The 21780-nt window shown below is 29.7% G+C and overlaps 1 protein-coding gene across 5 annotated transcripts in view; it reads left to right on the top strand.

Annotated features, from left to right (window-relative positions):
• The first annotated feature begins 3657 nt into the window (after window positions 1-3657).
• The window catches only part of LOC142323170 (G patch domain-containing protein 4), a 58170-nt gene continuing 40047 nt past the window's right edge, over window positions 3658-21780 (top strand). For 3 of the 5 annotated variants that reach the window (XM_075362455.1, XM_075362456.1, XM_075362460.1), the window contains exons 1-2: window positions 3658-3891; window positions 11678-11851. In XM_075362455.1, the coding sequence (XP_075218570.1) occupies window positions 3762-3891; window positions 11678-11851 (304 nt within the window). In that variant the 5' untranslated portion in view covers window positions 3658-3761. Of the gene's footprint in view, window positions 3892-11677; window positions 11852-15727; window positions 16551-21780 lie in introns of those variants that run through there. The other 2 variants (XM_075362454.1, XM_075362457.1) reach the window with 2 other exon arrangements.

Below are 21780 nucleotides of genomic sequence, written 5' to 3' on the forward strand. Positions count from 1 at the left end.
GGTTGTTGTTGCTCTAGGTTTGCGGGCGTTAACAATCTTCTTTGCTTCGAGGTAGCTGACTTTTTGCAGGGTTTTTACTTCCTGCACAGCCACCTTGTCTTTGTAGACAGGGCAGTTCCTGGATCTACAAGAATGCGTTCCCTTGCAATTGATACATGTAGGAGGCTCTTTACACGGCTCTCCTTCATGCACCTCATGACCGCACACGCAAATTTGCGGTCTTTCACATCTACGAGCGGTGTGGCCAAAGCGTCAGCACTTAAAGTATCTCATTGGCTGCGGGACAAATGCACATCCAATCGATGAATTCCTGCTCTTACCTTCTCCGGCAAAGTAGGCGGGTTGAAAGTGAGGACACTTATTGTTTGTTGTTTGTTTTTTGCTGGTTGCTGTTGGTTGCTGGTTGCTGGTTGCTGCTAGTGCTGCTGCTGTTGCTGTTGTTGTTGTTGTTATATTTTTTCTCAGCCTCTGGCCTTAGTCACTAACCGTTGTTTTTCTGAATGTCTGTTTGGTTAGAGAAGCATTGATAGAAATAATAATATTGATAACATCTTTAGACTAGATAAATTTTTAGCTACGTTATTCACTTATTTTTTCAGTTTTAGCTATCTTCTTTTCTGTATTAGTCATTTCTGCTCTGCCAGGTCTTTACCACCCAAGGTCAGTGTGTCCTACCTCTTTGTTGAGTTGAGGATGGTCTGGTCTGCTGACTCAGTCTACCTGGGGCTAGGCAATGGGCTATGGTTTTGCCAGCAGGACTAATTCTCTGGTTTTTTCCACAGAAAAAAGGATCTTCCTAAAAGAAAGTAAAAGGCTAAAAGAAGTTCATGGTTTGACCTTGATCAGCCATTTTTAATAAATATCTCCATTTGTTTTTTTGTTGGTCCAGCTATTAGCATCTGTGGCCACAGGTTGAGTTGTTTTCTTACGGATACTAGTGAAACTATATGCCACACAAAGTTTTTAAGTTCAGTTTGTTTCTAAGTATTAATCTAGGGTTAAGTTTTAAATTACTTTAGTGTTTAGTTATAGGTCTGTGTATTATTACTTTGATGAGATGGCTTCATCTAAGACGCTTTGTGGTAGTGTTAATTGTGGCAAACCATTTTATGGCAAGCAGAAGAGATTACCCTGTCAGAGCCCATGTGGTAAAATCTTTCATCCTAAGCATGTCCATGCGACATCTGATAAATTTGATATAATTATGCTAAATGGGCTTAGCTAATGGATGTGTTAAAATCCCTAGAAAGAACAACATACCTGTTGGTAGGTGGTCGATTTGTGATGAAACATCTTCTGGCATTGATGGAATTTTATTGGCTTCAGATTCTGTCTCTTCCATTCCTTGTTCTTCTCTTGCCTCTTCTTTGTGATTTGGAGAGATGTGGTTATGACTGCCAAAAATAGGGAAGTGTGTCAGTGATTGTTATTGTGGATCCTACTTTGATAGATTGCTTGACACAATTAACATTTTGAGTGGCAAAGTTAATGTATCAGTGGACTGTTTCACTATTATAAATTTCAAGATCATTGAGTTGTGAAATGAAAGTAAAGTGTTTGATGATAGATTGAGTGTGGCTCTGATTAGTGAAAATCTTATTTCTCCTGACTCACTTGTTCACCTTGTTCAAAACTGTAGAATACAGTGGAGTAGCCATTCGAAGCCTTCGAAAGTTAGGGTAGTATTTTCTAATTTGATGAACCCTTCTGACCAATGCTCTGAAATTAAGCTTCCCCTGTTAATATTGAACTTGCTCACCTAATTAATAGTAATTCGGTTCCATCTATTTCTATTGAGAGTGACTGGACTATGGTTAAGGGAAGTAGAAAATGGAGGAGGAATTCATAGTACAGCTAAGGTGATCAATAAAAAAAACTGTTTTTGTAACTACTAGTGACAATATCAATCTAATAAGACCCAAAAATTGAGTAGTTTTTGTTATTAGTCTTCTACTTCATCTAATCTCATTAGAAATTTGGTGTGGGAATATATATATATATATATAGGTGTTGTTTGTTGTTTATACTAATTTGAAAACCAAGAAAGAAGGATACAGTTCCTTTCATCTTGTTGTTCAATTCTGTACAGAAGAGTTGAGAGGAAAGTGGAAGAAGTATTAGGAGAAGACCAATTTGGTTTCAGGAAACATGTAGGGACAAGGGAAGCAATTTTAGCGCTCAGATTAATAGTAGAAGGAGGACTAAAGAAAAACAAACCAGCATACTTGGCATTAATAGACCTGGAATAGGTGTTAGATGATGTAGACCGGAATAAAATGTTCAGCATTTTAAAAAAATTAGGGTTCAAATACAGAGATAGAAGAACAATTGTTAACATTTACAGGAACCAAATAGCAACAGTAATAATTGAAGAACATAAGAAAGAAACCATAATAAAAAGGGAGTCTGACAAGGATGTTCCCTATCCCCGTTACTTTTTAGTCTTTACATAGAACTAGCAGCTAATGATGTTAAAGAACAATTTAGATCTGGAGTAACAGTACAAGGTGAAAAGATAAAGTTGTTACAATTTACTGATGATATAGTAATTCTAGCTGAGAGTAAAAAGGATTTAGAAGAAACAATGAATGGCATGGATGAAGTCCTACGCAAGAACTACCACATGAAAATTAAAAAAAAATAAAACGAAAGTAATGAAATCTAGTAGAAATAACGAAGATGGACCACTGAATATAAAAATAGGAGGAGAAAAGATTATGGAGGTAGAAGAATTTTGTTATTTGGAAAGTAGGATTTCTAAAGATGAACGAAGCAGGAGCGATATAAAATGCTGAATAGCACAGGCAAAATGAGCCTTCAATCAGAAATATAATTTGTATACATCAAAAATTAATTTAAACATCAGGAAAAGATTTTTGAAAGTATATGTTTGGAGAGCAGCTTTATATGGAAGTGAAATTTGAACGATCGAAGTACCTGAGAAGAAAAGATTAGAAGCATTTGAAATGCGGTGCTATAGGAGAATGTTAAAAATCAGATGGGTGGATAAAGGGACTAATGAAGAGGTGTTGCATCAAATAAATGAAGAAAGAAGCATTTGGAAAAATATAGTTAAAAGAAGAGACAAACTTATAGGCTACATATTAAGGCATCCTGGAATAATCGCTTTAATACTGGAGGGACAGGCAGAAAGAAAAAATTGTTCATGCAGGCAACGTTTGGAATATATAAAACAAATTGTTAGGGATGTACGATGTAGGGATATACCGAAATGAAACGACTAACACTAGATAGGGAATCTTGGAGAGCTGCATAAAATCCGTGAAATGACTGAAGACAAAAAAAATGTTCACAAAAAACATATAAATTTACAATTACTGTCAAACAGTAATGCCCCATGAATATATTTCCCTTTGGACGTAAATGGAAAATAGGAAATAGGTACATGAGGATGGCGCCAATACCACACGTGTGGCCCTGCATTTGAAAACTTTTCAGCCGGCTCTTCCTGTAAAGCTGCTACAGATAATGATGTTTCATCATATTATAATAAAAATACCAGTATTGGAATAATAAAATGCATATAATAAAATAAGAATATATGAAGTGTGTTACGATTTTTTTTTAAATTATGAATTCTCCTTTTAAGAGCTTTATAAAAACAAATTTCATTTTACTCGATTAGGTTGGTAAAAGTGGATATATCAGACGGTTTACATTGTTATCCATCGGTGTTTATTTTACTGTTGACTTAAGAGGATTAAGTTAGTTGATTTGTTTAAATAACAAGTCTATGAAAAATGGAACGGCTGTATGCGGTCATCCAAATGATTTCCTTGTTTGAAGTGTTTCTATTCAACGTATTTTTAACCATCGCCTTCATGGTCTGGTTCCCCAATGTGGAAGCAGGCGTGTGGACATTTCTTTCCGGTAAGTTAATGCAGATAAGTTTCACTGTAGCAATAGTGTGAATTCTGTTTGTCACAAAATGATTGTTTGACCCTAGATTAATTTGTTTTATTTATTTTGACAAAGCTAAATGCAAGTTCAGCGGAAAAGTACATGCTCCTTGTTATTGTTACAAATCTGAAAATAAATATATAAAATGTGTAAACTAATTTTTTGTGATCGATAGAAATTGTGTGTTAACTTATTTGTATTATTCATGTAAACATAAAGATTAAGAAGTAAAAATCGGAAAGATGTTTTTAGAGAAATTTATGCCTTTATATTTATTTCATTCGTTGTTACAACTTTTCTCGGTTGTATCAAGAGTTAAATGAAAGTTGAAGAAATGTGTACGGTGTATTTTTTCTATTAAATTTCTTATGGTGTCTAAATTTTATTTAGTGGATATTGATAGAGCCACATCAAAATCTTCAATATTTTAGCTGATAATTGATGAAAAGTCGCTTTTGATTATGTAGATGTTTCCATTATTTGATACAGAATTTGAACAGCTAAAACAGTGTCAACTTAAGAGTCAGTAGCCACTTACTAGTATTTTATTTGTAGAATCCATCTTTTGTACTACTATAATTTTTTTTTAACGAGAATATGGGTTCAACTGCTACGGTCATTAGCCCTAATGGAAATTTGTTGTAGTGACTGTTATAATTGAGACTTTGTGTATGATTGGAATTGTATATTTTCCTTTTGTGTTTAAGTTTAACCATTTTGGTTTTGTCTTGGAATTTCTTGCTTGATTTTGTTCAATGCAGACCTGCATATTACACCACAGGTTAGATTTTTAATTCTACTTCTGAAAAATAAAACTATCAATATTTTTTTAAAGTAAAAATTGTTCTTGTCCTCAGTTGCATCAGTCAAAACATTTAAAACGATAAATATCTCTTTGTTTAATTGATAATAACTATCTTTGAAAGGTTCCTTGGAATTCTGTTATATACTTACGTACTTTTATATGTACTTGTTATTTTACTTATTGAAAACATAATCAGTAGATACTTTTAACTTTCTATGGGCAATGTATTTAATAAGGATAGACAATAATGTGGCACCTGCCATCTTGTGTATGCAAGTGAATGAATTTACACTACTGTTAGCCCTAAATGTACAAAAAATTTGAAAATTAGTATAATTTTATAACCCTTCAGGTACAAAAGGTTTATATTATTCATTTGAATACTTATATTGCCATATAATTTTTGGAGGACAAGGTTTTTTTTAAGAAACCCAATCATTGCTTGGAGGAGCTCAAACTACTTCTTCGGGTGGGTTATTTCTCATATCAGATCTCTGTGTTAGTATATCAACCCCATTATCACCATCTGTTTCTTTGTATTCTCTATCATTTCCTCTCACCTTTTTATAGGTTCCTGCTAGACCCTATTGAATCCATATTAAGGATGTATGAATGTTGTTGACATGTTGCGTCCAGGTATTTGTGTCATTTGATGAAGGTTTTCTGCTTATAGACTTGTCCAAGGATATTTTTCTATTTGGTAGCAGTGCAAAACCCAGCCTAGAGCTTAGATTCTTATCATGTAAAGACAGGCTTCCTAATCTTTCTCGAATGAATATAAATATTTTTATAGCTGCAGTAAAAATAAATTTTAATGTGGTTATTACTGTTGCTTAATTGATGTGAAGGTAATTTACATCTTTTGTTACCCTTCAGTGAATAAACCTGCATTTGAAATTTGACCTGTTTGGAAGACTATACTCTGTTAGGAAAATGGCGGTATGGTATTTATAATTTTTTAAATGATTAATGAAATTGAATAAACATATATTTTTTAAAATTTACCTCATTGTCTTTTCAGTCGTTCTTAAAGTTGTCTTCACTGTTTTCTTGTGTGTTATAACAATCCTTTTTTGTCTTCATAAAAAATGCATTAATACTGTTATGTGTAGAGACATAAAAACTATTTTTAAAATAATATTAGTTCCTTTATTCTACTCTGTTTAACTTTGAAAGTTAAACATAAAACCTTCTGTGAGTTACAATCAGCCGAATTAACCCCTTCATAGGCTAATGTAAACCTTTTAAATAAATCATCTGAAAAAAATTGTTACCTGAAATCAAGCTAAAATTTCTTGTAATCTTAATAAAAATCTGACAAAAATTTCTGAGATATTATTCCTTAAACCGGATCGTACATAATTTTTAAGTTAAATAGAATAGGTCTGTGTCAAATCAGCTTAACGATTAAATTTCTTCATAAATTATACATATATTTACTTTCTTTAGTAAAAAAAATTGTTGGCTCTTTTTAACATTATTTTTTCAGCTTTTATTAATAACTTCATTACTTTTTTTTTAATATCCGACTTGATATTGAGAGATTAACAAGTTAACGAGGTTTGAATTTTTGCTAGTAAAAGAGTAAATTGTTTTTGTGAAATATGTAGGATTTAGAGTTACGTCTTAAGTTTAGGGTTTACTGCACGTTTTGTTTGTATCTTTTATGTACATCGTATGTCTCAAGTTGATTCTTTAAATTGTGTTACAGAATTTTTTTTTCCATATGTTTTATAAAATAAAATATTAGGCTACTGAGTGATTAATAAACTTAAGTAATTGTTAATTCATCTGTATGATTCACAGTATTTATTAAAGTACGGAAAATATGCTAAATTAATTACAATGGTTTTTAATTACAATAAGCATTATAATACATTTACGTTTAATTTTTACACAATTAAAAAAACAAAAGTATTCTATTTAAAACATTTGTTTGTATTTTTAGGGTATATAACATTGTTTTTAAGTTTTAATTGTAAAAAAAATAATTTGAGAAACATCAAAACTATTTGTATTTATTGAATTATTCTCCAACTACCTCAGCAATTCAAGTGTTATCGATTTTTTTTTGGGAATGCAATTCTTTACAATTAAAAGAAAAGGTTGCTACCTAATTTGAAACAAATTAAATTTTTTTAAGTTCAACCGAACGTCTTAAGTTTAATTTTTGTTTCTCGACAGCTTTTGTTAAAAAATGCTTCCCTACCAACTAAATTAGAAACTGTTTTATAATATTTATCGTTCTAGTTGCATGATTTTATTGTTTTAATAAGGCGAAATAAATATTGAATTCTTACGTATAACGGGTAACACAACCTTACAGAGACCTGGCTCGGGGTAAATGTCAGCCGTTCCCAAGAATAACAATTGTGAACTTTTGTTGGGCAAAAAATTAAAGCCCATAAATTATAGAACAACATTTATAGGTAACAATTTTATAAATCTTGAATAGTCGATGTACCACTTCTTATAATTTAACTGTTAATGATACTTTCCAAGAATGAATTTTAAGGGACAACTTTCATACATTCTTTCTTTTTTTTGGTACGAGGTTATTCCTCTTTCAGGTAATAAATAAAAGCTGATGAATGGAGTTATGTTGGATTATTTACTAGATCTTTAAACGTTTCTGTTAGTGATTACAGAAAATCAGCTATGATTTACCTAAAATGAGCTAGATTAAATTCGGTGTGTAAAATATATGGAGTCCTTTACCCGATAGGCACTTCAGCTCTGCTAGTTTGGATTTTACCCCCTACCGGTAAAGAAGCATTTCTGAATGTGTGAAAACGTCAATTTTCTTCAGTAAATAATAAGAACATGTCTACAGATGTATTATCTAGAATTCGGTTACGAGCGGTAGGTGGTGTCTGTCATTTTAAAGAACGGTGGAGTATTCCATAAGTTTCTAATATTGTAGAAAAAAATTAAAAATGCTAAAAATTGCGAGGGAATTTCAATTACATCTACGGTCATGATAAATTGCAGCGTCGGCGAGGAAAAACAGAAAAAAAAAGATTTTATCAACTGAAGAATGGGGCTTTGCTCGATATTTAAAAAAGCATTGAAAAATTTACGAGCTCTAATTTTATTTTTATGGAGATTTTGGTAGAATACTAAATTAAGCCAGAAAATTAAGTAAAAAATGTTTCACCGGTAAAGTATATAACGGATTAGGTAGACGTTTTATTTCGAGATTTAATTTTTGTTTATAACTTTTGATGACTGAAATAAGCGAGTGAAGGACAGAGCATCATTTTTCACCGGATGAAAGCAGTACAGTACTTCTGCTTGAGATTTCGTAAAAGTAATTTAGGCATAAGTCGTTTTTAATTATACGAGCATTAACTGATATTACTGTTAAGTTTTTGATAAGAGTGCGAAGTAAGCCAAAAAACGGTCAGATTCTTTCCTAAATTAAAAAACGTATAGGATAAAATGTTGTTGAAAATTGTATTTGCCTTTGACGTAATTAAAATGAGTTGAACAAAAATTCTAACGGTAGGCTGGAGTTCCTCCCGGAGAATTCAACAGTATTTTTGGCTATAAATAATAATATGCATAATAAAATTTTTCGTGTATGTACTTTATGTATATTTTGTAATTTTCTTGGTGGAAAGTAAAATATACAGGGAAGAAATGGATTTGTAGTACTTTATAACTGGCGTACAGAAATTCTGATGACAGAAGTATCTCTTTGAGATAGGATTTTAAAATATAATAAGTTACCTTAAGATCTCTCGCCGTTATACCGTTTCAGTTTTATTAATGTAGTTATATGAACCGTAGGTCTAAAATTAGTTATTAATTTTGTTTTCTACCGTAAATTAAAATCAGTTTAATCGAGTCTCGACAATGTATCGACAGTTGACTTTAAATGTTGTAAGCGCAGAAAAAATGACTGATGTTTGTTTACATTAGAATTACTTAATGATCGCTTAGCGATTTTTTATTGTGTGATAGCTATTTCCGCCGAAATTAAATACCCGTATTGTATATTAGAAGGCTTTTCATATGAATGTATATTTAAAATTGTTATTGTTCATCGAACCCGTACATGCGTACAATGTTTTTTTTTGTCGGTTGATAAAGGATGAAGTAATATTAACGTTTAAATTTAATCTTTCTAATGACTAATCAGTTTCGTATAGAATTATGAGTAATCGACTTTTTTTCTTTTTCCTGTTTAGTCTCCAGTACCTCAAATAATACTTCAGAGGATATGTATGAGTTTAAATGAAATGTAGCCTTTTACAGTCTCAGTTCCGCAATTCCTGTGATGTGTGATTAATTGAAACCCAACTACCAAAGAACACCGGTATCCACGATCTAGTATTCATATCCGTGTTAAAATAACTCACTTTAGTAGGACTTGAACGCTGGAACTCTCGACTTCCAAATCAGCTGATTTGGGAAGATGCGTTCACCATTAGACCAACCCGATGGGTTATGAGTAATCGACTGATATACGAGTAATAATATAACGTCCTTCAGTGGCAGGGTTTACAAAAAAAAGTACCCGAATATCTTTACGTAAAATTTTAAATTTGTCGATCGGAAAACAATTTAACCAAACCTTCCTGACGGAACTGTTCTAGATTAAAGCGAATGAGATTTTATGGAAATTTTTCGATACGTATACTTCCCTGTTAAAGTACATTTTTTATCTGCTCCTTAAGGAAGTGCTTAAATTAAAAATTTTAAAGTAGTAAATTTACATTTCTATTCTGATAATTTTTAGAATTACGTATTAATGCTGTAGCCGAATTAGATGAAGCGGTTTTCGTCACGTAATGGCCGTTTGTTCGGTTACAACACCATGCCGGCCTCCGTGACGCGAATGGTAGCGTCTCCGCCTTTCACCCGGAGGTCTCGGGTTCGAATCCCGGTCAGTCATGGCATTTTCACACACGCTACAAATCATTCATCTCGTCCTCTGAAGCAACATTTACTGTGGACTCGGAGGTTAAAAAAAAAATTAACAACATACGGCTCGGCGATCCACAAACTTTACGATTAAGTTACTTATACATACGACGGATGTAGCCGTTCGTATACTCTGATTCAACAACGTGTTGCATTAGATATCCGGATGGATATCTCTGACATCGTACAAATCCATTTGAAAATTCATCCGTTATTCGTCGGTTGATCGCGGCGCCTGCATCCATTCATCGGTATTTATCTTTAAACTAGTCAGGAAGTTTATCTAACTCACCGGGTTGGTCTAGTGGTGAACGCGTCTTCGCAAATCAGCTGTTTTCGAAGTCGAGACTTCCAAGTTCAAATCCTAGTAAAGGCAGTTACTTTTATACGGATGTGAATACTAGATCTTGGGTACCTGCGTTCTTTGGTGGTTAGGATTCAATTAACCACACATCTCAGAAATTGTCGACCTGAGACTGTACAAGACTACACTTCGCTTACATGCATACATATCATCCTCTGAAGTAATACCTGACGGTGATTCGTGGATGCTAAACAGCTAAAAAAAGGTAGTTTAGTCATAGGTAGTTATCTTTTCCTCGGTTCTATCGTTTTGGATATTTTTTCTTTGTTTCATTTGGATATCTGCAATATTATGATATACATCCAAATGTACATCTAAATGTCATCCATGATATACATCTAAATGTACTGTTTTCCGGTATTTATCGCAAATTTATTGTTAAGTTGTCAGACGAAATAGATTCATTTCAAAGATTGTTTATTTCTTATAAAATTTAAATAAAAAAAGATCCCGATATATTTGTATTTAGTGATTATTATTAATGCTATTCACTTAATTTTAAAAAAAATGTTTATTTAAATCCAAATGAGAACTTAAAATTACTGCGGTTAATTAATGCGTTTGCCTTATGATGACAATAATAATTGAATGCAAACGGTTTTGATATCCGTGATTTACAGTGTTTAAAAATTGAAAAACTTTGAACTCTACTACAGTTCACTTTTTTATTGGAGAAAGTTATAAAATAATTTTACCTTTGAGGTATATTCTGCTCTGTGTTAAACTTCTTCGGTTTTGAACTCATCGGTTAGTATCTCAGAGAAACATTTTGTTCTTGAAGGTGCAACATACGAGCATCGCGTGTCGGATCTTGTGCAAACTTTGCAGTATTCATTACGAAAACTGTATTAGTTAACTACTTCTGTAATGCATCATATAAAAAAACTTGCCTTTGAGAGTTATTTTACAAACCACTTCATATAACAAATTGTACACACACACAAAATAAATAGTCTATAAACATATTTAAAAAAAAGGATTTCTACTGGTTTATTTTCAATATTGTGATTATTTCCCACCCCTTTTAACTACACTGTTACTGTATGTTTATAATTTCAGTTTAATGAAATTCCAAAAAGGTTATGAAGAAATAAAGAATTTCCATTAAAACTGACGTTTATTTTAATTGTATGTTAAAAAGAGTGTATATTACATATTAAAATAGATATTGACAGAATTAAACTTTTGTATTAAAAGAGAAAGGGAAGTTTTGCCTTACGCTAAGGTAGAATATACTGTTACACCGAAGCTACTGATTATTTTATAGATAGCAGTTGAGATTACCAGCAGTTTTGATAGAAGTCCTTTTTTCCTTCACAACCCTTTTCTTTGAAAAGAAAAAAACTTGTTATATTGAAACTGATTTTCAGTAAAAATTTTAAAGTGTTTAATGATCGGTAGAAAAATATGTTTTATATATTTATCGATGTGACAGACAAACAATGAGGACTGTTGTAGATATGCCAAATTACAGCAAGCAATGGATTTAGCCTCTTTAATCTCAATGTGATGTGATTTTAGTTTTATTGTAATCGAATGACTAGTTATTATACAATTTTTAAGTTGCTATTCTTAGTGTAATGAAAATAAAATACTGTGTACCTCGTATACTGTTATCAATCTCATTTTAAATTTGCTTATTTAAAAACTTTTTTTAGCACCATTGAATCTTGGTGTCATTCACTTGCATCATTTGTATTTGAGTGATAAAATTAGCGACTGGCATGATGATCTTACTCTGGGATCTATTATGAAGCTTGGATTCATTTCCTTTGTCATCTCTTGTGGATGTGCATTCTGGCACGTATTCGCATACTGTTATTATGATTCAAGTAAGTGTTAACGATTGTTATCATTAATTTTTGTGTTTTGTAAGTTTTGAAGTATATAGATTTATAAAATATGGTAATATTCTTTTTTTTAAGGTAGTACAATCAGTACAACATATATACTGGCACATTTATTGCATCACAGTTTCCTTAACATCTTGTAATCGATTGTGTTGAAGGTTTTGGTAACGTCAAATTTTAATTTTTAGGGAGTCTAAAGCTTTCAAAACCTCATCTTCAGTGAAATAAGGGAATGAGTTAATTGATTTTTTAGTGAATTTCAAATTCATCATAAATGTTAAGATAGTTTTTCGAATTATTAATAAAGGAGGTGTAAAGCTTGCAAATTTTTATTAAACACCTCTTTAATTTCAGTGAAAGATTGAAGCAGAGTACATTTGAGTCAGGTAAGTACTGCCGATTGTTCAGTTGTTTTTATCTCTCTTTGTATCACACATCTTATTGTTTTAGTTTTATTGTCTGAAGATTAAATATTTTTTTCTGATTTAAATATATGAAATTACTGTATAAGCTTTATTTTATGAGAAATATCATTAATTTTACATTGAATGCAATTGAATTGAATGATAAATCATGTTATGAAAATCCCTTCTAAGATTACATGATTTTTTTAATTCTGGTGATAACAATCTATTTTCTCCATTATTAAACTTCAGATTAACTTTTCGTATTGGGAATGGTAAACTAAAAAAAAGAAATGGGAAAGAAATTTATAAAACACTGAAAGTTATTATTTAATAGAAGCAGAATGTTGGGAATTCTTGTGTACTGGTTAATCGAATGTTGCGGTCCATGAATGCATGATAGATAAAAGCTTATCTTTCAAAATAAAACTTTGTTGTCATCTATATTAAAATGTTTTACTATTAAAATACATGCAGACAAGAGTGGCTATCAGAAGGGCATACAAGATAGAAAAATCATGTAAAGAATCTGTTATTAGAGTTGTCACCTCATCTCTTTTTTAGATCGGATTAAATTAATTCAGTACTTTGGACTGATATGCTAAATTACAGTTTTAAAAGCAACTCCTCCACCTATCATGGATGGTCTTGGGAAGGCCAGGTATATTAACCTTTTCTTCACCCTTCATTATGGCTCAGAAAAACAAAAAAACCTAACTCAGGCAAGTCTCAATTAGTGTTGAGCTAAACCATCAAATTTTCTTGTTAATTTTGGTCTTTGAAGCACAGTGAAATATTTCACTGTGCATTTCAAGTGCAACTAAAAAAAAAACAAAGCGTTTGTGGTCATTTTTCCCAAATCAGCTCCTGAAGTATTTGTATGTGATTATGAATCATTCTGTATATTTTAATTACAAACCAAGCATTAATTACCATAACGTAGTAATTAAATTAAACTTAGTATCTTTATTTAATTATCTTCTAAATAATCCTAAAATTTATTTTCATATATAAGTTTTAATTATTTACTTATGTACTCTACACCTTACTGTCACCTTATAAATAACATTACTAGTAATAAATAATATGGATTAAAAATAGTTATAATACAAAAGTAATTTACGATATCAGTTACATAATTACCGTCTTAAAATGAATAGATTAAGTTACCAAACTTTGTATCAATATAAGTATGTATATGGAGTGGCTGAAAGTAAATTACAATCTTCTAATTTTTCTCCTCTTCACTTTTTTATAATTGAGATAACTGGATGTGGTTTGCAGCGTTCTACCTTTTACCAAGAGGCTACTTCAATGAACATGTATTTCACTTTTTTTTATTTTTGGGGGATGGGGGACAACTAAAAATTTTAAATAGGACCTCTGGTCATTTGATATATCATTTTAAAGAGCTCAATGAGACAAGAAAAATGATGCAATTAAAATTAAATTTCATCACCCGATCTGAAATTGCAGCCTATATTGTTTTTGTTTCAGATAGATTTATGGTTGTATGTCTCCTATAATTTTTTTTGTTATTTGAAGTATCCTGGTTCTTTCTGTGGCAATCTTCTCCAATTACATTCTAATTTAGAATGTACAGCCTTCAATGTTTTGGCTGTCGGAAGGGGTGGGGTGGGGGGCAGGTGCAGCTCAAAAATTTTAAATGAGACACATGATCATGTGATAACTTATTTTAAAATTCTTTGGGATATAAGAAAAACAGTATCAAAAAAATTAAATTCTAACTGTTTAAATCAAAATGGCGACCACAAATGTCATTATGTTAATTAAAAATTGAAAAAAATACATTTTTTCAAATACTTCAAAGAAGTATTTAAAAAGTACTTCATTGGTATCTACTGATTGTTGGTAATATCAGCAATGTATATAATATATAAAAAACTAAGCAATATTATTTGTAGAGAAAGTAAAGATCAGGATCCTTTTACTCACACAGATGAAATAGAAACATTTTTCCATTTATATGGATTTACATGGTATTTGATTGACAGATGAAAGGAAACATTTTTCCATTTCATCTGTGGATCCTGATCTTTTTACTTTCTCTATAAATATTGCTAATTCTTTTCTTATTGCTTGTTATTTAACAAAGTTTTTTTTATTTGAAACTAAAAATGCCAGGGTACTTGCGTATTAACGCCACCGCAAGGTTAATTAGGTTAGGTTAAAACTTATCTCACTTTTCTTTTGAATTTTCTAATCAATAGAAATATAAGAAAAACTTTAAAGAATATTTGTTAAACTACAAGTCATGAAAATATTAATTAAAGTAATTTCACGATAACTTCGGAAAATAATAAAAATAAATAGAAAAATAATAAAAATTTACATAGTGATACAAATAACAGATGAACACAATGAAAATCAGAAAAAATTCTTACATCATAGTGAAACATATTTAAAGATATACACATGAAAATATAATCCTAACCAAACTTAACCTACGCTCGCTTCACTTGCTAACCTTGACCAATCAACAGTAATGTTTTGATTATTTAAGTAATAAATAATTAATTAGGTTAGGTTCAGCTCTTGATGATTGCGGTGGCGTTAATATGTAAGTACCAATGCCAGTTTTAAACTTCTGTTTGTTGAGCTGTATTTTTAAAACAAGATAATACCTGAAAAAGTTTCCAGTTTTTAAATAAAAGCAAAATTTCTCCTAAAATCATTAATTTTGTCCCATTAATCTGCATCAACAGAATGCAACATTATATTTTTAACACTTAAAACCTAAATCTAATAAAAATCTCTGTAACCATAAGTTTAAGATGGAGCGTTTCTTAACTTGTATTACAGATCACAATATGGTCATTTCCTTGTGGAACACATCTTCATGCAAGTTAAATGCTGTGCTATAATATCATTTTGCAAAAGACTGTAAACATTTTGACAAGTTTTGTATTTTTATTGAATCGTTTGTCAAAAGGAAATATTTTGATTTAATGTCAGAATGAATAGGCACAATTATTCTAATGCAAATTTTGTTTGGAACCATAACCCTGTTACATTTTAAGTGTTCATGTTATATTAAGAAAATAATTGACAAAGTAACATAATTCAAAAACCAAGGATATTAGTGTAGTTTATGGGATTTCATTAGTCAATTAATGTAAATTAATTTTTTTTTTAAATGGTTACCTCGGTTTAACAAATGATACAGTTATAGATAATTTGTGTGGTTCTATAAGCCTGCAGTAAACTGGGGTCCTTGTAGGAAAAATTTCCTACAGGCAGTTATATATTTGCCCACTCAACCTGCTTTTCATATTGCCTGATAATTATTGATGTGTGTCAAGAGTTCCAAACTAAGAGTTAGATCTCTACTTTGTATGTAACATCATAGTTTTCATAGTGTTAATAATTTGTTATGAGATTTTGTTTTGATATTTACACATTATGTTTTGAATCGATTGTTTGTATACTTTAGATTTGTGTTTTTTGGACTCGTCGAACGCCATATGTGCTTCATTTGTTACATTGCATGGTTTGTGGAGTATCATATTATATCTGACTGCCGAACATTATGTTAATTATGTTCCCATGTTTCACCCTCATCCTTCCCTTTCTGATATTCTTGAAAATCAACCGATTCCACGCCATGTAGAAGGTTCTGAAGATCTGGATGCGTCTTGTAGTAATACTGATGTTGGTGGCGGTAATCTAATCAATATTGATTTAACCAGTGCAGATGAAACACATGCATCTACAGTTAATGCAAGTACTGAAATTCAAAATGGTCAGCATTGTGAGGGAGAGCCGTCTTACGCTGTACCTGAAGGTAGAGTCTGGAGTGAGCCTATCAATATTGATAAGAGCTCAAATGAATAAGAATGGATAATTAAGTGTTTAAAATAAAGTATTGTCGATAATGTAATAATATTTTTACCGTCGGTTTATATATTTTCAGTTCCTTTGCATTTTATGGAATTATTTGTTGCCATTCCATTGTTTACTTAATTGATTTTTCCTCTTAGTATTTGTTTATTAAGCTAATGGAGTTACTTAAGTTTAGCAATTTTTGTGAGATTCTTGTGTTAAATTAATTTATGAAACCGATTTAAGTGGACTCTAATGACATATGTTCTATTAATTGAATTTTTGTGCTGATAATTGTTTGAGTTTTTCGTTGTACTGAAAAAAAAATTATGTTTATGCACTTATGTATTATTAGTTGAGGCCTGTTAGTTAATCTTGTGTTCATCTTTACTAGTATAAATAATTAATTGTTTGTTTTTATTATTATTATTAAATTCCATGACTTAATTATTCACAGTAATTTTTGTCATAAATGATTTGTTATGAAATCTTACTAGTCAGTCTGTTCTATAGACTTGCTAGTAAATGTTTAAGAAATTAAAATTTAATATTTTTTAGATTCTGACCAAAAGATATGAATAATTTTTTGTAACAATTTTGTTACAGTATATAGTATTATTGTATCTAATAGTGTTATAACATTTTACTACTGTTTGTGATGTGTAGTATTATATTGTTAAATTTTTATAAAAGTTTAATAATTGTTTTTGTGTTTCTTTAACATTTTGATTGTTACAAGTGCCATAGTTACTAGATTTGTTATTGTAATTCAGGGCTGTATCTAAGTCAGAACAGTCTAGCGTTTTGGATCTTATTAGGGTCTTTCATCCTTATAAGATAAGAAATTAGAGAGAAAAGTTTCTATTTAGCTCCTCTGAATCTCAGTATAGCCCTGTAAATTCTTGATTTTGTATTTTCAAGCATTTTGATATGTAATTTTTTTTTTATGTTCAATTATTGGACACCTATTGATTTGACTAAACTTTATTTGTTGTGAATGTAAAATTAGTGCTTCTACTTGTGCTATATTATCACATATATTTTATTCTAATACTCTGGGAGTCATTTGGATAACTATTATCTGTGGATAAATTTTGTAAATGAATTCTGATTTTTTTAAAAAATTTTACTATTTGTAATCAGGCTTATTGAAATTTCAACATTTGGCTGTTGCAAACATAAAAAGAAATGTTAGTCAAGGTGTTAAAAATATTTTTATCTACAGGTTGGACACATGGCTGCATTTGTTTGTAAAAATAAAGCGAATAGTCCTGTTCGTATTAACAATATTCAAACTAATTTAGATAAACCTTGAACATATATATAAACCTTGTTTTTTGATCTGTGACTGTTTCTTCATGTAATTTTTTGCTTATAATTATTTGAATTTGCTGAAAATCTAGGTGAAGCCTATTGCTAATAGTAAAAACTACTTCTCAAAGAAAAATTTCCTGAATTGATTAAAGAAATTAATTTTTCTGAAAGTAAAAGTCTGAAAAAAGTCATATTTTTCTTCTAAATTTTTACATCTAATCCTTTTTGGTAGAAGTGCTAACAAATTTAACTAATATGTATGTATATGTTAATGTTTTAACAAAATTTATTTAAATATTGTATTTATTTTCTAGTCTTTCTAGTAATTTCAGTGGTGCTGCCCTTATGAATAATAATTTTTTAATGTTGTGTAATATATGAAATTATAGATTTATCTATTGAATAGTGTATGTATGAGTGAAGTGTATTCAGATTGTGCTGACGATATGAAAGTAGTTATGACGTTTATCAACCATTTGCTTCGTATGCAGCTATCCTAGAAACGTTAAATAGCTTCCATGAAATTCAGTTAAATAATGTGGATATTACTTTTTAGGGTGTATGTTTAAGTAATGAATCAGGCGGATATTGTTTGATAAGGTAAGGTAAATAAATTTTAAAAATATTTGTAAGTGATTCTAACACTGCCGTAAGTGCATTTTTAATCTTAAGCAGATAAATTAATTTGCTCAGTTTGTGGTGTGCACATGAATTTTTATCTAAAATAATTTTTGCCTTTTTTGGTTACTTTCTTAAATAACAGGATTAAATTTTAAAAATTAAAAATTTTGTAAGTACTCTGTGCAGAGAAGGATGCATTACTGAGCAAATATTGTTTTACTGGCTGTGACATATAAGATCTGGTGCAAAAATGTTACTATGAACAGCTACTGATCACCCTAAAATAAATTACATTATTAATTTGGTATTTTGAATTTGGCAGTACTGTTATTTCTAAATTTTAAATAAATCACAAAGTAACCTCTCTCTGTGATTGTACTTAGTATCTAAACTTATGAATGGAGATAAATTAAAACATTTTAAATTTATCTTGTTAAAAGGAAAATTTAAAATAAAGTAGATAGGTTTGGAAAATCAAAAAAAGATTCTGTATTGTGACGGGATGTTTGATTAATAAAAAGAATATTAAATAAATAAGATGAAAATTATTTTGAAATTTTAGCAATGAATCAAAATAATAATAAATGATTGTTTAAAAAAATAATATGCCAAGGTTTGAAAATACTTATAATAAACCCTCATTTTTTAATGATGACTTATCAACTCTAAAAAATGTATCTGATAAATATTTTTAGCAGTTTGTTCTGCGTTTGGCCAAATTGTTATATGGAGTTGTAACTGTTTTATGTGGTTTTTAGCAAGACCAGCGTGGATTAATAAAAACTTGGGCTGAACATTAATAACATGTTTGTAATCATTAAAATAATAATTCCTTCCATTTCAGTCATATTGTAGTAACAAATAACTTACTAAAAATAAAGTATAGAATCTGCAATTTTTTGCTGTGGAACAGACTACAGTTTATTTTTTTTGTCTTCCTTTCCTTTTTTGCTTGCGACATATCCTCGTTCTGCTGTAAACTTCAAAATCTTTTTCCCATAATTTTCACTTCTTACTTTAGACTTAATATGGTATTTTACAAAGTAATTTTTGTGTTATATAACTTTACATAAATATCATTTATTTTTATGAACTGATTTCTTATTTCTTTGCGATTTCAGATTATATAGAAAACAGGATTTCTGGGGCTTGAATTATTAAAATTTTATCGTGTTATAATAATTGCAGTTGAATAATGTAAATCTGTTTCCAACAGTCTTTTATACGCATCAAACTACTGCTTAAAGATAAATTTAGTGTGCTTATTTTGAAAACCTCATATTTTTCAGTCTTGAGTTTTCTATATGCTGTTAAATTGACAGCAGTCGATTAAAAATTGGTTGAATGAAGTGATGTATGTAATGCAGTTTTTGTTTTTTCCAGTAATTTTTATCCTTTTTTAAAATTCTATGTTTAGCAATTTAAAACGGTGGCAGTTCAATTAGTCCATTTTTTGTACTGTTCTGATTATGTTTGTTTAAGAATGAGTGATTATTTACGTACTTTTTTAAGTTAATGTAGTTATTCAGTGTAAAGGGAATATTTGTATTCTGCTGTAAAAAAATAATTTTGGTTTTGATTAAAGTTTTATATTGTTACACTGTTTTGACACTTAATGACAGTTTGTACTTTTTTAATGTTAACTGTTAGTGAATAAAATTGCCAATACAAATTGTGACATTTATTTTATTGTTTCTACAGGAGATTAAATGGATTTGCATTTTTGACCTTCAGATTAAGTCTTTTTTCATTTGTAATTGTTAAACCGTTTTTACTTCTGAATTCTAATCTTCTAAAATTACAAAAGCTGATGTGGTGACATTACGTGCTTTAATTACAAAAACTAAAAGTGCCATCATTAATATTCTGCCTTTAAGCATTTCAATGCAATAAACTATTTTCACTCTTTTATATCCATTGTGGATGTCTTTCTTTTCAGTCATTATCAGTTTGACTGAATGCATTGTCTTCCTGTCCCTGCCTCTTATTAACTGCAAGTGTCTGTGATATATTTTTTCCCCTACTTATTTTCTGTTTCATATATTTACCATATAAGGATTCTCCTAAACCCTTCATTCTTGGTTTTTTACTTACCAGTTCTTTCTTAATTTTTCTGTTTTTCTCTTTACCTTCATTTTGAGTTCTTTTAAAAATTTTCATATGATATTGAAATTCATAATTTAATACAAAATATTTCATGGATTATTTCTTTAATTTTTTATTCTCTAGACTGCTGTACACCCTTTCATTTATTGTATATTGTTGTTGTTATTTTCTTCTTGTTTCCATGTTCTCATTTGTTTAATATTTCAAATATATATTGTACATACTTCATTATTATTTTTATATTTTTTTTTAGCATCTTTTTCCTGTAAGTTCAATAAGTTCAGTCTTTTTACTATTCATATTATCATCATAAAAAAAGGCCATCTTTGGTTTAGGCTGAATATTATCAGTTGTTCCTGCTGATCTCCCTAGAACCACAGTATGTTGCTGTAAATCTTACGTGCTTCATAAATATTCCTTCAATGGAGATCTTATTGAATTTATTTTCATTATTTTATCTGAATATGTATAATAGTAGTGTAAAGAAAGGTCAACCATCTTCCATTACCCATTTTCCTACAAAAAAATTATTAAATTTCCATCTGTTTCAGGTTTACATGTATTCTTTATTTTCTGATCCATTTAATCCATATTCATACATTGTTGTGTAATTTCATTATTTTTAATGGAAATAATTATAATAGAATTACAATTTTTTTTACAATCTTGGATGATTTTTTAATATTATTTTAATGTATTGATGTGTATATAAAACAAAAATATTCTTCATATTTGATGGAGCGTTTAGCTATAAAGTTTAAAATTATATAAAGTTAATTAATTAAAAACTTTTATACAAACAAGATAATCTACATTACATAAAAAATGTGTACACATATACGTATTTTTAAATTCTTTTTTTTTAGTGTAAGTTTTGTTAAAAATAATCAGACACAAATGGTGCTGAGTGGAAAATAAACTGTTCAGAAATATATTTTATGCAGTGTTCCTACTTTATAAATTATGATCTCCTCAAAGAATTATTTGATAAGGCCTATTAAAAGTGTTACACAGTAGTACATTCACAAACTACGTTTAATACATGGTATTTTAGCAGTAATCATGTTAATTATTAAGATATGATTTGATGGATATTACAGTTAATTGTTATAAGAAAAATGTATTTTTGAAGTCATCAAATTTTTTTAAGACAATTGTATTATCCATTAAAGATTTATTTGACTGCTTCATTTAGCAATGTGAAAATGTACAGTCAAAAGTAAGTGTATATTTTGTTCTACCAGAATAATAACATCAAAATCTTTTATTTGACATATCTTTTTGGTTACATTTTATTTTTTATTATTGACCGTGTATTTTCATCATAAATTCTGTAATGACTGTGTAGTGAAAGTATACAATGTACTTTTTTCAGTTGTCTAGTGCTATAAGAAATGTTTATTTTATTTTCACATGATTGGATTTGTAGCTTGAGGATTGTAAATAGAATGTGCTATTTATAAGTGATTAATTCCTTTTGTTTTTCGTAATGTTTTTTATCAGTTTAATGTCAGTATTCTCTTTAATGAATGTATTAAAAATTATCAGTTAAACATTAATTTTATTTCTTAACATAACGTAGTAAAGTATAATTTCACTGTTGCAATCAGTCAAATTTAATAT

This window comes from Lycorma delicatula, chromosome 4 (genome assembly GCF_047948215.1).
Source record: "Lycorma delicatula isolate Av1 chromosome 4, ASM4794821v1, whole genome shotgun sequence".
NCBI lineage: Eukaryota > Metazoa > Arthropoda > Insecta > Hemiptera > Fulgoridae > Lycorma > Lycorma delicatula.